The 14,870-nt window shown below is 38.5% G+C and overlaps 1 protein-coding gene and 2 pseudogenes across 1 annotated transcript in view; 1 reads left to right on the top strand and 2 right to left on the bottom strand.

Moving 5' to 3' along the window:
- The window catches only part of SLC35D1 (solute carrier family 35 member D1), a 56,497-nt gene extending 45,833 nt beyond the window's left edge, over positions 1–10,664 (top strand). Inside the window, exon 12 of the mRNA XM_011369604.2 lies at positions 5,039–10,664. Coding sequence (XP_011367906.1) covers positions 5,039–5,147 — 109 coding nt within the window. The 3' untranslated portion in view covers positions 5,148–10,664. The remainder of the gene's footprint in view (positions 1–5,038) is intronic.
- On the bottom strand, positions 98–219 carry LOC111745299 (annotated as a pseudogene).
- Positions 9,925–10,047, bottom strand: LOC111745317 (annotated as a pseudogene).
- Positions 10,665–14,870: the final 4,206 nt, after the last annotated feature.

Raw genomic sequence — 14,870 nt, 5'->3', positions numbered from 1 at the left:
TCATTTATTCATTCATTTAATTTTTTAGGTAAGGCAACCCTTGGGTTGACCTCACAGATTGCAAGGACCTTGTCAGCTTACAATCCTTTATTTTTCACGCCTACAGCACCTGGTCTTCCTGGGTGGTCTCCCATCCAAGTACTAATAACCAGGCCTGACCCTGCTTAGCTTCCGAGATCAGAGGAGATCGGGCTTGTTCAGGGTAGCATGGCCGTAGATCTTTTTCTTCCATTTAAAAAAAAATTAAAATTTATCCCTTTTAGTGTAGTTTTACAAATTTTGACAAATGCATACAGTCATGTAATTACCATACCAAGTTCAAGACAGGAAACAGTTGTATACTCTTCCAAATCTCCCCATGTCCTTTTGCTTTGAACATCTTCCCCTACCCTCTGCCTCTGATAAGAATCTGTTTTCTATCCATATAATGTTCAGAATGTCATATAATGATACATAATATGTAGCTTTCGGTTTGACTTCTTTCACTTAACATATTGCATTTGCATTCTATGTTGCATTTTAGATTTTATATTGCATATATCACTAGTTTGTCCCTTTTTATTGCTGAGTAGTATTCCATTATAGATATAGCACCGTTTTTTTATCCATTCTTAAGTTGAAAGACATTTGGGTAGTTTCCATTTTTTTAGCTGTTTTGTGTTAGCTGATTAAACATCTGCTTAGAAGTTTGTATATGAACAGAAGTTTTTATTTTACTTGGGGTAAATACTGAGGAGTAGAATTCTTGGGATGTATAGTAAGTGTATGTTCATAGGAAATTTCTAAGCTTTTTTCAAAAGTGTCTGTACCATTTAGGTTATTCTAAAACTTCTAGGTAGACAAAATGGTTCACATCCTGGCCAGACTTCTGTGACTAAAGTATTTTTAAAGTATGTGCACAGACCAGCACTTACCTTAGTATAGAAAGAACATAAATAGATATCTGGGAAGACAAGAGATTTTGTTTGTTGAGTACCTAGTAGATGATGGCCATCTTTATCGTATCATCTCATTTAATCATACCCCAGTTTACATGATAACGAAATTGAGAGAGAGGTGAAATAACTTGGCCAAGATCACACAGCTACCATAGTAAGATGCAGAGCTGAGATTCTAACCTTAATCTGACTATAAAAATAATGCCCCATGATTGAGCCCTCTGAGGGCACATAGGATAAGAGATTAAAATGGCCCCTCTTTGTTTTGAACATTTCCAAAGTCTCCTTCCTGCCTTACTACTGATTTGTCTTTATTCTGTCTCCCTTTGCAGGCAGAGTAAGAATCAAAATTGTTGAACCCTTACTTTATATATATTAAAGGAAGCGACTATTTAGTGCATGTAAAGCTGTAGGCTAATATTTATCCTTCGAAAATGTGTTATCTAACTAGGAAGATTCATTTATTCATAAACAAGTGTATAGTAGGTACATGCCAGCTACCAAACATTGTTTTAGGCAATGGAGATAGAGCTGCTGTAAAAACTCATCAAAACCCCTACCCTTTGTATAGTTTTCCTTCTGGTAGAGGATATAGAAAATAAATGAAGAGATAAATAAATGAGAGAACTATTTGCTGGTGGTAAATGTTAGCTGTACTGGAGAAAAATATAGCAGGGAAGGGGGCATATGGAGTATTGGGGGTGGGGGCACTTACTGAGAGGGTTACATTTTGTGTAAAGACCTAGAAACTGGAGAGAATGAGTCACATCGATCTATGGAGCGAAGAGAAAGTGAACAGGCCCTGAATCGGTAGTGTGCCTGGTGTGTTCAGGGAACAACAAAGAGGCCAGTGTGGTGGGAGTGAAGTGAATGAAATGAGGTAAGGTGGAGGGGCACATTAGGAACTACTTTTAAGACATACATAGATGTTGGAGGATATTGAGTAGAGGAGTGACGTGATCTGATTTAGTTGTAATAGGATTACTTTGGCCACTGTGTTGAAATTAAACTGAAGGAGAAGGTAAAGTGTGAAATGAGTATGTTAATGGTAATGACTTTCATTTATATAAGAATCATATAGCATTTATAATAACAAGCATTTATATGACAATAATAGCAATGATGAGGCACTTTTTTATACATTCTCTCAAAAGAGCTTTCAGCAGCTATTAACACTCAGGCATCATGAAGTAGCTATCCGGACTGGCACCAGTAATAAAAGTTGTAGTAGTCTCAATAACTAAAATTACAGAGAGTTGCTTGGGAAACTACATAGAGGAAAGAGTACTTAGGCTTGGCCTTGACCAGTAGGTGGGATTTAGAAAAGCAGAAAGGAAAAGAGTAGATATTCCAGTCATTGAGTACTGCATGAGCAAAAGCATTGAGCTGGAAATGTAGATGTTAGATGGGAACTGGAGAGGATGAGCAGCGATTAACTCCAGTATGATTAGAGTAAGAGAGATTTCACAAGGGTAGTACTGGAAAAGCAGATTGGTGCCTGAATGTGAGGAAGACTGAATACCCAGCTAGGAAAACACTCTGAGAGTTACTAAGAAACTACAGATGGTGGAATTGTATTCACAATACAATTTTAAGGTCTAGTTGGGATGACCAAAAACAAGAAGGCCTTACTAGACTTAGGAATGTTTGATTTTCTGGATGGATGGATGTACAGCCATGAAGATGAGGAAAAGCAGCAACTACCTAAACTTTTTTCTTCTTGCTTTTCAACAGCATTAGCCCCTGGCGTGCCTTGGCATTTTGACTTTTATCCCTATTGGATATCTACTGTATGCTAATTAACCTTTTGAAGCAATATAGTATCCTATTATATAATGTTACAGTATATAATTTAACATATATTGTTATATAAATGTTACATAATTCTCACTTCAATTCTACAAGAGTGGTATTCCAACCTCGTTTTACAAATGAGGTAACTAAGGCTTTGAGAGGTTAAGTAACTTGTCCCGTATCACAGAGCTTTGTAAATGTCAAGAATCCATTAATCAACCCTATGTAACCTCTGTGTTTCTCTCTATTCAGATTGGACTGCTCCTTCTGTCATGGGAGGGGGAATGTAGAGGAGGATAGGATGACAGAAGGAGCAGTCCTGCCACTTTTGTGTGAGGTGGGGTGGGATTTTGAGGTAAAGGGAAATTGACTATCATGTAGATGTACATGTGAACCTTAAAGAATTTTTAGCTTCAGTCAGGAAGGCTACTGTAAGCCATCTCTTTGGATCCGAGCCCAGCTACCAGGAAAAATCATCTACTTGATGCACTAAGAACAATAAGAAAAGTTTCCAGAAGAGTCAAAAAGATCAAATTATAAAAAATAAAAATAATAAAAAGAAATAGAATAAAGCTACCAGGTGAAGAAGACAAAGCTGTGAATGCTGGCACAAGAGATGAGTTAATGAGGCTCCTTTCTTTGAATGGGGCCATAACGGCTATTCAGTTCAGCAATCGTTTAGTGTGTTGCTACAAAGTGCCAAGCCTTTGCAAGGGACTCTGTAGAGCTAACAGTAAGGCCTAGGGAAATTTAAAGGCTGATGGGTACAAAATAAGGACCGGCAACTGCAATAGCAAGTGGAGCAGGGGCCATAACGGATGAAGCCATTTCAGTACAGAAAATCAGACTGAGCTGTTTTATTCTGGTCCATCATTAGGATGCTTTGTGACCCTGAGCAAGTTATGACTCTGGAACTCAGTTTCTTCATGAGCACTTTGCAAGGATATTGTACCTTGCAGGAATATTGCAACAGCAACAGCAGAAGATGTATGTAAAATACTTGACACATAGTAGACTTTAATAAATGGTCACAATTTGATTAGTGCTGTCAGTGCCTGATCTTGATTCCTTATTTGTGGGAGCTAGACATCCCTCACCCTGCTGTAGCTACGTGGTCTGGGTCTGGGGCTGGGGCTGGGATGCCAAAGCCCAGAGGAAAATGGAATTTCAAATAAGTGGCAAGTTTATGAGTCAAATGGTCAAGCAGAAGGTAGGGACCAAACCCAGGGTGGCGACACATCTGAAAGAGCCCAGTCCAGGCTGCCAGCTGGAAACCTAAGGGAGTCATGGGTGGCAGGATCAGTGGATGAGCAGGTCAGGGCAGTCTAGAGTATTGGCTTTCTGAGTTCCTCCACCTTACATTCTGTTTAGTGATTGAGGCAGGAAGCTGTGTATCCCAGGTGGATTTGAGGTTCCCACAGAGAATAGACAAGAGTAATTACTGTCCAAAAGGAGTGAACCCTCCTGGTGGTAGGTATGAGGCAAGTGAGGGGTACCAGCAACAAACTCAGAGGCTTAGGGCTCTAATAATAGGTTCTCCACTGTGAACTTGATTCTAGTCAGAGAGAAACCAGCTCTGAATTTCCCAGGTTCTGCATGTTTACTTATTAATTGAGATGATTTTCATTTTTATTAAAAATAACATTTTTTTTGTCTTGAATGGTTATTTTTGAAAATGCAGAAAATATAAATAAAAAATCACCTGTAATCTCACCTTCCAGATGTAACCATTGTTAATATTCTTGTGTTTCTTCTGATGCATATTGATATACGTATTCATATTCATTTAAATAAAACATTAGGTGTTATGAGATTATTTTTTCATTTAAGATGTCATTCCCTATTTTTATCTTATTTTAGTGGATGCATGGTAGTCTATTGTATAAATTTATTTAATTTCCCACTTTGGGGCATTTACCCTTTATCTAATTTTCTGCTATTATAAATTTTGTGGTAAACACTTTGTTGATAAGGCTGTGGAGGTGTACACAGTTTGTCAGTGAAGTAGATTGCTAGGTCAAAGGATGAGCAGAATTCTAAGGTTTTTGATTTCAACAAATCATCTTCCATGAACGTTGTATTAAATTGGCACTCCTGCTGGCTAGTATATGCAAAATTTTCCCAAAGCATCAACAATAGTGGATAATAACATGATAAGGGAGTGTATCTAGTTTGGTAGATAAAATGCAATATCTGTTTTAGTTTATATGCTGTTGATTCATAAAAGTAGCCCCACCCCTCACATCAGTCCCCTTTACATTTGCCATTCCTTCCTTCCTCCCTGACGGTGGTTTTCTCTTTTGCAGCATTGCTGGGAGCCTGGTGTATTCCTACATCACTTTCTCTGAAGAGCAGCTGAGCAAACAGTCGGAGGCCAATAGTAAACTGGACATTAAGGGGAAAGGAGCAGTATGACCAGAGGATAGCTTTGACGACGTAGGCCCAAGGTTTTGATCAACTCTGAACACTGGCGATTCTTATACAGATACTGAGGTGTCTTGATTATGGAGAAAATACCATTCCTTTGCACTTACACAATCTGATGATTGATTGCTGCCTTTTAAAATTTTATGAAACTTATAATTGACTCTTAAATATGCCATTTGAATTAATTTATATGAGACTGGAAAATGCACCGGGCTTTTTAATTTATTTTTCTTCTGTGCCAACAGTTGAAATATCAGTGTTTTGAAAATATTTTATTCCATAGTTTGATTTCCAGGTGACCCTGAGAGCTGCATATATAAAGTCCTCCAACTGGAGCCCCTTCGTTCAAGTCGTTGCTGCGTCTTGAGGCAGTTTTAGCCTGCCTTCTACTGGAAATGCAGCCGAGTGTCTGAAATTTCTCTTCTTTGAATTATATTTCTTAATGATTGCATTTTTTTCATAAAGATATATTACTGCATTTGCCAAAGATGACAGCTTTGGCACTAAAAAAATATGTGGGGCTTTGAAGTGTATTGCTTTCCATGTTGGCTTTCTTGAGGATTCATCGGATGAGCAGAGCGCAGTCCTTGAAAATATGCTGTTCCCTCTTTCTTATGTAGGATGGGGATAATGAAGGGATGGAGGAAGTAGGCCTTTTACTCATTTTTTCTTCTATCTGATTTATTCATTCAACTAAAATGTATTGAGTATGTAATATGTGCCAGGCATTGCACTAAGTGCTGGTGAGGCAGAGATGTTTTGGGAAGTAATTGAATGATCTTACTTCTTCTATAGTGCCAAAGGGCGTGACAGAGAATTTAGCTCTGTTGATACATTCAGAGGACGTTGTGAGTATGAACAAGTCACAGAACTTAATTTTTAGTTCTCAGAAGCTGCAAATCTGTATATAGGGTTAGGAGCACCTGCCCTACCCATCCCACAACAGTATGAAACCGCATGCTAAAATGTGAGATCAAGTGCTGCATATTGAAGAACTACATTTTGTAAACCAGGCAGCTCAGTCCTTCTTTTGTGAAAATGGCAGGTAGGCAAGGTGACTAACTAGCTATTTCTCTATTCTTCTCTTCTGGGTTTAGTTGCTACTCTTTTTACTTTTCTTTGAATCAATATGAGTAGCTCTTAACATTTCTGAATACACCGCTTTGAGGGGAAAGCTTGGTTAGATATTTCTCTGTATTGTCAAGGCTTAGTCTTTCTCTGGCAGTGTCAGTGTGAGAGCCATCACCTTCCTTTCTCCTTAAATGGCATGAGCGTACCTCTCACCTACATCCCATGTCCCCTGGATCACTTAATGAGCATACCAGCTTCTCTCAAGACCAGTGCTGCATCCTGGCAGAGCAGCTGTGAATGGGCATTGTCTGAATTGCCCTTTGAGTGGGGCAAAGTATTAACTCAAAGTCCTGTGACCTGGCTCAGAGACATCCATTGACTTTGGGGATGAGTATTTGCTCAGGCCAGTTGTGCAGCGAGCTTACAAGAGGCTGGGTACCTTTGCCCTGGTGCACACACTACCTTCAGTTTCATTGGGTTTAGAATCCACTGGGCTCCATTGACCTAAACAGTTAGAATTTTGGTGCCTCAACAGGCGACCTGGTAGGTTTTGATTTTATTTTTGAAGAATTATATTGAAGTCATTTTCATATTTATGTTTTTCCCTTATTTTGGTTTGTCTTTAATAAAGCCTTACCAGTGGTGCCGGGTCTCTAAAATTAGCCTCATGGCCAACTTCTAAGTTATAAGCTCCATGTAAGAGGTCCTAAGGCTCACTTTTTTCCAGTATCATTTAATCTGAGGAAAAAAACAGTGGGAGAATAGGACATTACTTTGTGTAAAATAGCTCTTATTATTCCTGTTTTATCAGAGAAAACAAGATTCAAAGAAAGTAGGAGATTTGCTAACAAGTGAAAATTTATGTTTTTTCCATTGAACCATGCTGCCATCCTCTGAGGGTGTGAGGAAACAGGGATGCTAGCTGAGTTAGCTGGAACTCTTTCAAGGAGGCAAATGGTTGATTGAATTTGGAGTCAGAGGAATAGGCTTTGCAAATCAGGGGGAGTAATGGGTCACTCTGTATACCAGAGTTTTTATCTAACTTCCAGGCTGGCCTCAGTTGATATGCACTTCTGACTGACTGTTGTCTGCCACTGCCTACTTTTACCTGGATACAGTGGAAAAGCATTGTGAGAGCTAATTTTAGCAGTTTTGTTCCTTCTGTTAGCTACACGAAGGAAGGAACTCTATCATGAGAAATAATTTGCATTGTAGAATTTCTTGTCATGAAAGGCCTTTGGATGTTTTTAGAGGTATTAAGCTAGAACTTTACCAGGTGTTGAACTGCATCTTGGAGGTCAGGTTCCCCTGAAGATCTGTCATCTCTCCAGGTTTATTTGAGAAAATTACGTATAGTTATTGTTTCATTACATGCACGTGACCTCAGGGCCCCTAGCCTGTGCTGAGCTTTCTGACTGACCAGAAACAAAAGAACAACTTAGAGCCTCTGCTCTGTCCATGTACTGATTCCTAGATGCCCCCTTCAACTGCCACCAACATTTAAAGGTAAGAGAAAGCAGCCTGGGGAAGTTGGAGATTGAATAAACTGGCAGTCACTTTTGGAATTTGTTTCAATTATGTGCAGGCTTGGTTATGGTACACTAGAGATTTACCTGGTACTCTAGCATCGCCCAGAATGTCTGGATTTTTACCCCAAGGTTGATATCTTAAGGTAAAAAAAATTCTTTAACCTATTACTTACCTCCTAGGGAGAAAAAAAAAAGGCAGTATAGAATTAAACCCTTAATTTATCCTATGAAACAGATGAGCTATAATGAGAATTCTGAAAGCCAATTTTTGTGACTACTGGCTCCTCTTTTTGAGTTAGTGACGATGAAGTCCTCTTTGGCCAGTCTGCTTTTAGTCAGTGCCAGACTGATTCGAATAACTCAGATTGTCCAGGCTTTACATCGTTGACATGTCAAGTGATTTTTAATTACCTTATATGGCTGTTGACTTTATGAGTTAGTCATTTGTAGAATCCAACTTGCACGTGGGTTAAAAAAAAAGTGCTTTTACAAGTTTTCCATAGTCTTATTGTATCAAGAATCTACGAGAAGTTCGGATCAGTAAAGTTGATATAAGATCTTCATGGAAAGAATAGTAGAGTTTCACATTTGACTAGTTTGGAATAGTAGCTAGAATTTTGGACCTATCTTTGCTCTTGTTATAATGGCGTCATTCAATGAGCAAAGATTTACTGAGCATCTATAAAATTATACTTAGAGACTGGAATTGTTTTGCCAGTATTCTATTTAATACATGCACTGCGGGAATTATAATAATTTCATAAGCCAATAGTATACAGGATAATGTCTCTTCATAAGCCAATAGCAAAATAACATACTCCAGAGCAATGATAGATTAATTACACTATTGTTCCATGCAAGGAAAACCGAAAAAAAAAAAAAATCATTTAGTTGAGGTGTACCTTTTCTACCAGGTTGGCTCTCGGGAAAGACAACTTAACCAACAGAGAGCTGACTTCCAGCTGCCAGCACAAAAAAAGACAACAAAACAAACAAAAATCCCTTGTTGCTAGAGCATACTGCTAGGGAACCAGGTCCTGGTGTTGGTGGGCAAGACATTCTCGTCTGAGGGGTGCTGCAGGCCTTCATCTCTGCTGGTAAAAGAGCTGCTGTTACCATGGCAGGAGCTAATGCCCCAGAGGTCTTCAGAGAACTGTTTAGATCAACAAAGGGTTGCCTCGCCCAGACAAACACTCTCCAATAGACCTCATAAACTCTCCTCACAATCACTTAGACTGCCATAGTTGCTCCTTCAGATGTTCTTTTTATCAATAAACCCCCAGGGGTACCCCTCAGCAGATGAGCTGCTGAGTGCTCATCAAGGACAACAGATAAGAAGATGATGTCATGACATATCTTACATCACTTTTATATCAAAGTAACTTTACTCTTACAACCTCATTTTTTGTCATAAACAAGTGGATTTGAAACTCTGTCAAACCAATACACAGCACAAAGCTCTGAGGAAGCTGGGATGCAGAAGACATGATTCTTGCTGTAAGTAACACATAATTAGCCAGATCCTGAGAGGAAGAAGCAGATGAAAGGAATCAGTGATTTGTGAGTTGCCTGCAGTTATCAGTATCACTGATTAGGGGCACCCCACCCAATGAGCTGAAGCATTTTTTAGATAACCTAAGAGGACTTTTATAACTCATACTAGTCTTTTAGCTGTGAGATGTGCCAGACTGCTAGAATTCCGTGAATAGCCTGAGTCGCTCCTCCCTCTACTGCACAAATTCTTGCTTCCCCATACCTTTGTATAATTGGTTCCTCCTTATCAATAAAGCTGTAATTGATTTTTCATCATCGAGGAAAAAATAATCAGAATAAATGAGACAGTGGATATGAAACTACTTAGCACAATGCCTGGTACATATTAGGCACTTGGCAGATTTTGTTACTCTCGTTATTTTATGATGAGACTGTAGGCAAAACAAGATTCTTAATTTGTGCTCCTTAAATGCTAGAGGCCTGGGCAATGTATGTGTTTCTTGAAAAATGTGACCTTGTATTTTGCTTCCAGAATGCTTAAATAACAGTTTCTATTCATGGTTTTTTGTTTTTTGTTTTTTTAATACATACTGGATATAATTGTGGCCATTGTGTGATGCAGGTGCTTCCATCAGTCTTTAAAAAGAAATTACTGTCACATTTTTTTTTAGTGCCTGCAGCACCTGGTATTCATTCCTAGGTGGTCTCCCATCCAAGTACTAACCAGGCCTGACCCTGCTTAGCTTCAAAGATCAGATGAGATCAGGCACATTCAGGGTGGTGTGGCCGTAGTACTGTCACATTTTGATAGTAAATTTAAAAACAAAAAAAATTACTTTACCTTAGAGGAAGATAATTACACTTCAAAATGGCGATTCAGTTAAAACTCTTCCAGTTTGCCATCTTAATGTAGCTCCTGTACATGCCATTTATTCCTTCTTCCCTTCTCTGAATGTTAAATGCATTGACGACATGCTATTCATCCCAGTTAGTGTTTGTGAACCTCTGGCACCATCGCTCTTTTCTAAACCTGTCTTCTAGTTCTTGGCATTCGGATGCCACTTCATTGTGGTATGAGGAGACAGTCTAAGGTGGGTCTTTTTTTAAACTTTCTTTTTTGAAAATACTTTTTAAACTAAATCTACTGGTTAGATTTATTGACTCACAAAAATGTTTTTAGAGATTATTTTGTTCATAAATGTTTTTTCTCATGCTGATGATCAACTGATTTGTGTCTTCAAATGTTGACCTATCACAGTATTTTTTCAATATAGATTCTATTTACCAAGTGACCATTTTAGTGTTTTTAAGAGGTACTGAGGATGGAGATATGTAAATCAGGTGACATAAACATGAAAATTATGTGCCTAAATATTTTTGTAAAGGTGTCAAATAAATACTTTTTCCTGAACCACATGTATTCAAATTCCTTTAAGTGTACACAAGGACAATCAAGAGCCTGAAGTCTGCCCACATTTAAGAGGATGGCATCCAGTTAGTTGATTGAGACCCAGTAATAGAGAAGATACTGTTTACTGTTGTGATATTGTGGTTTATAATAAGAAATATATATTTGGTCTTTGTCCCTGTTCCTGGCACATAGCTCCTGATACCCTTGTTATTTCCTATATAAGACTTATAGGGACATCTTTTGTTACAATATTTAGTTTTGTTCCCAGTTCCTGAAATAGCTTCAGAGCCATAAAGGTGAAATGGGTGTCTTTTGTTATTCATAATGAGCCTGTTTCAACTACTCCAGAGTTTAATGAGGTGAGTTTTGGAAAACCCCCCAAGAATGGGAGCTGGTTGCCGGGGAACCAACCACATGATGAAACTTTGTGTTGAAACTTTCAGCCTTCTCCCCCATCCCCACAGGTGGAAGGGAGAGGGGCTGGAGGTTAAATCAGTGATTTAATCGATCATGTCAACATAATGAAGCCTCCATAAAAGTCCCAGAACTATGAGGTTTGGACAGCTTCTGGGTTGCTGAACACATGGAGGTAACAGGGTGGGGTTGGGGTGGTGGTATGCCTGAATAGAGCATGGAAGCTTAGAGTCCCTTCCCACATACCTTGCCCTATGCATTTCTTCTATCTGGCTATTCCTGAGTTATATTCTTTTATAATAAGTAGCTAATTGAGTAAGTAAACTTTTCTTGAGTTCTCTGAACCACTAACAAATTAATTGAACCTGAAGGAGGAGGTACAGGAAACCTCCAATTTATAGCTTGTCAGTCAGAAACACAGTTAACAACCTGGCCTTGTGACTTACATTGGAAGTGAGGGGCAGGATGTCTGACTGAAACAATCTTTGAGATCTGATGCTAACTTCAGGTAGCGTCAGAACTAAATTATACTACACCCAGCTGGTGATGCAGATATGCTTGGTAGTGTCAAGGAAATTTCCAAATTTAAGAGAATTTTTATGCGTTTATTTGAGCCAAACTGAGGACAGTTGCCAGGAAGAATGGCAGTTTTGCAGCTTATTTTATACACTAGAATAAAAGGAGACTTTCGGAGAGTTACATGAAATCTATTGGTGGTAGGTTAAGAGAGCAGGAGAAAAAAGCAAAGTGGAGAAATCTCCAGGATTGAATAAAAAGTAAAGCGGATAGACACGTCTTTCACATTGGTGGGTACAGGATAGTTAATAACACAGCGCACAGAGATGTTTTTCAGGAAACAAGATAACAATGAGGGGTTCTATGGTCTCCTGCTCTGCTGCCTGTGGTGTGCCCTGAGGGGTATGGAAAAGGATGTTATTCTGATATTTCAAAGGTATACTATCTTAGATGCAAAAAGACAATAGACAGGCTCAGTTAAAGATTGACCTCTGTCAAGGGAGCTAAGGCCTAGGATGTAACTAACTACTGTGACCTGCTTTTAGGAATTTTTATGTTCAGACCATCTTATGTGGTTACTTTTGGTCTCCAAGTGCTGAAGGCCTGCCATGTAGGCCTCTCCTGAGTTTGTTAGGTTTAGAATGTGGGCCTTTTTTTGTCCACAGTAGGGAAAAATCCTGTACATTTTGTACATGAGTGAAAGTTTAAACTGCTCTCTGCACTACAGCCAGTAAGTAGAGTGACAGGGAGCTGGGGCAAGAAAAACGACTTTATTTAGAAAGCTACTAAGCTGAGTATATAGTAGATTAACATCCTAAAGAACCATCTTGAGAAAGTACAGAATTCAGGCTTCTTTTATGTCAGGGGATGAGGAAAACAGGAGGGTTTTGAGGACAGGAGGTGATTGATGACCATAGACATCTGGACATCAGCAAAGGTCCAAGGGGGATGGTGAAATTTCTTTGCTTTTGGTCAACAAACTCCAGTTGTTGTGGTCCCAGTCATGAGATTCCTATAAATCTTTTGATCAACAATCATTATTTTTATATATACCTTCCATATCTCCTTGTGGAGGTATGTTTCAAGCAGGGAGGTGGTTTCAGTAATTCCTAGGCTGCAGGTTAGATCCTTTTATTGATTAGCATATCTCTGTAGAAGACTAAGCAAAAGTTACTAACTGACATTTTATGGGAACTGGGCAAGATAGAGTCAGAAAAACATTTTATTCTGTCACAGGTTAGTGACCAGAAATAGTGAGGAGAGCATTGAAAGAAGACACAGGATTTTTTCCCTTTACAGTTATACTAGTGCTTTGCATTGTATATATGATTAAATATCCAATGTCTTTGGCATACATGTGGTAAATTCAAAGGAAAGAAATCGTAACACTTTCTGCTTTCAGAGTATTTCATCTGCTGGATCATGTGTCTAACCTTCTTAGAAAATTTACTAGGAAATGACCCCAAAATAAAATATGTTCATCAAGAAGAATTTGGTACAGGCAGACTCAACAGAGGTAGAAGTACAATAAGGCATTTTTTTAAAAATTGTGGTACAATACACATAACATGAAATTTGACTTCTTAATAATTTTTAAGTGTACAGTTCGGTAGTATTAAGTATATTCACAATGTTGTACAACTAGTCTCCAGAACTTTTTCATCTTGCAAAACTGAAATCCATACCCATTAAACAGCTCCGCATTTCCCTTCTGTCCCCCGTCCCCTGGCAACCACCATCTTTTCTGTCTTTATGAATTTGACTACTCTAGATACCTCATAGAAGTAAAATACAGTATTTGTTTTATGCGACTGGCTTATTTCACGAACAGTGTCCTTTATATTCATCCATGTTGTAGCATGTGTCAGAATTTCTTTCCATTTAAGGCTCAATAATATTTCATTGTATGTATATATCACAGTTTATCCATTCACCCATTGAGGGACACTTGGGTTGCTTCCACCTTTTGGCTATTGTAAATAATTCTGCTAATTGTGGGTGTCTTAGTCATTTGGGTTGCTGTAACAAATTATCATAGACTGGGCAGCTTAAACAACAAACATTTCCCAGTTCTAGAGGCTGGGATGCCCAAGATCAAAGTTCCAGCAGATCTAGCATCTGGTGAGAGCCCACTTCCTAGGTCGCAGATGTCCATCTCCTCATATCCTTATATGGTAGAGAGCAGAGAGGAAGCAAGCTCTGTTTTGCCCCTTCTTATAAGGTCACTAATTCTATAAGGAGGGCTCCACCCTCATAACCTAATTATCTCCCAAAGCCCCACCTCCAAATACCATCATATTGAACATTAGGGTTTTAAGATATGAATTTTGGAGGGATGCAAAATCCATAGTAATGAGTGTACACATATGCTTTCAATTCTTTTCGAATTGCTGGGTCATATGGTAATTCTTATTTTTAATTTTTTGAGGAACTGCTACACTGTTTCAATTGTGGCTGTACCATTTTACATTCCCACCAACAGTGCACAAGGGTTCCAATTTCTCCACATTTTTGCCAGCACTTGTTATTTTCTGTCTTATTGATAGTAGCCATCCTTGTGAGTGTGAGGTGATATCTCATTGTGGGTTTGATTTGTATTTTCCTAATATTAGTGGTGCTGAGTATCTTTTCACATGCTTGTTGGCCATTTATATACTTTCTTTGGAGAAATGTGTATCACATGCATTTTTAATTGGATCTTTTTGTTGTTGAGTTGTAAGTTCTTTATATATTGAGTTTTAGCCCCTTATCAAATATATTATTTGCAAATGTTTTCTCCCATTCTGTGGGTGCCTTTTCATTCTTATTGACTGTACCCTTTGATGCACAGTTTTAAATTTTGATATAATGCAAGTTATCTATTTTTACTTCTTTTGACTGTGCTTTTGATGTCATATCCCGGAGATAATTGCCAAATCCATTGTTATGAAGCTTTTTCTCTGTATTTTCTAATAAGAGTTTTGTAATATTAGGTCTTATATTTAGACCTTGAATCCATTTTTAGTTAGTTTTTATATATGGCCTAAGGGTCCAGCTGCATTCATTTGCATATGAATATCCAGTTTTTCTGACACCTTTGTTGAAGAGACTATGCTTAAGGCATGTGTTTTAATCAACTTTTAAAAGTTCTTAGAGTTTGACCTTTTTTAAAAAGTTTGTGATATATACGCTCCTTCATTCAGCCCTTTGCTGGCCTTGTCTTGCTTGGCTTTCACACACAGAGCTTTCAGTACTGGGGGGATGCCACAGAAGAAGCCCTGCTGAGAGGAGCAGAGC

The sequence above is a fragment of the Pteropus vampyrus genome, unplaced genomic scaffold, assembly GCF_000151845.1.
Source record: "Pteropus vampyrus isolate Shadow unplaced genomic scaffold, Pvam_2.0 Scaffold151, whole genome shotgun sequence".
In the NCBI taxonomy this organism is placed as follows: domain Eukaryota; kingdom Metazoa; phylum Chordata; class Mammalia; order Chiroptera; family Pteropodidae; genus Pteropus; species Pteropus vampyrus.
This window is presented reverse-complemented; position numbering and strand designations above follow the sequence as displayed.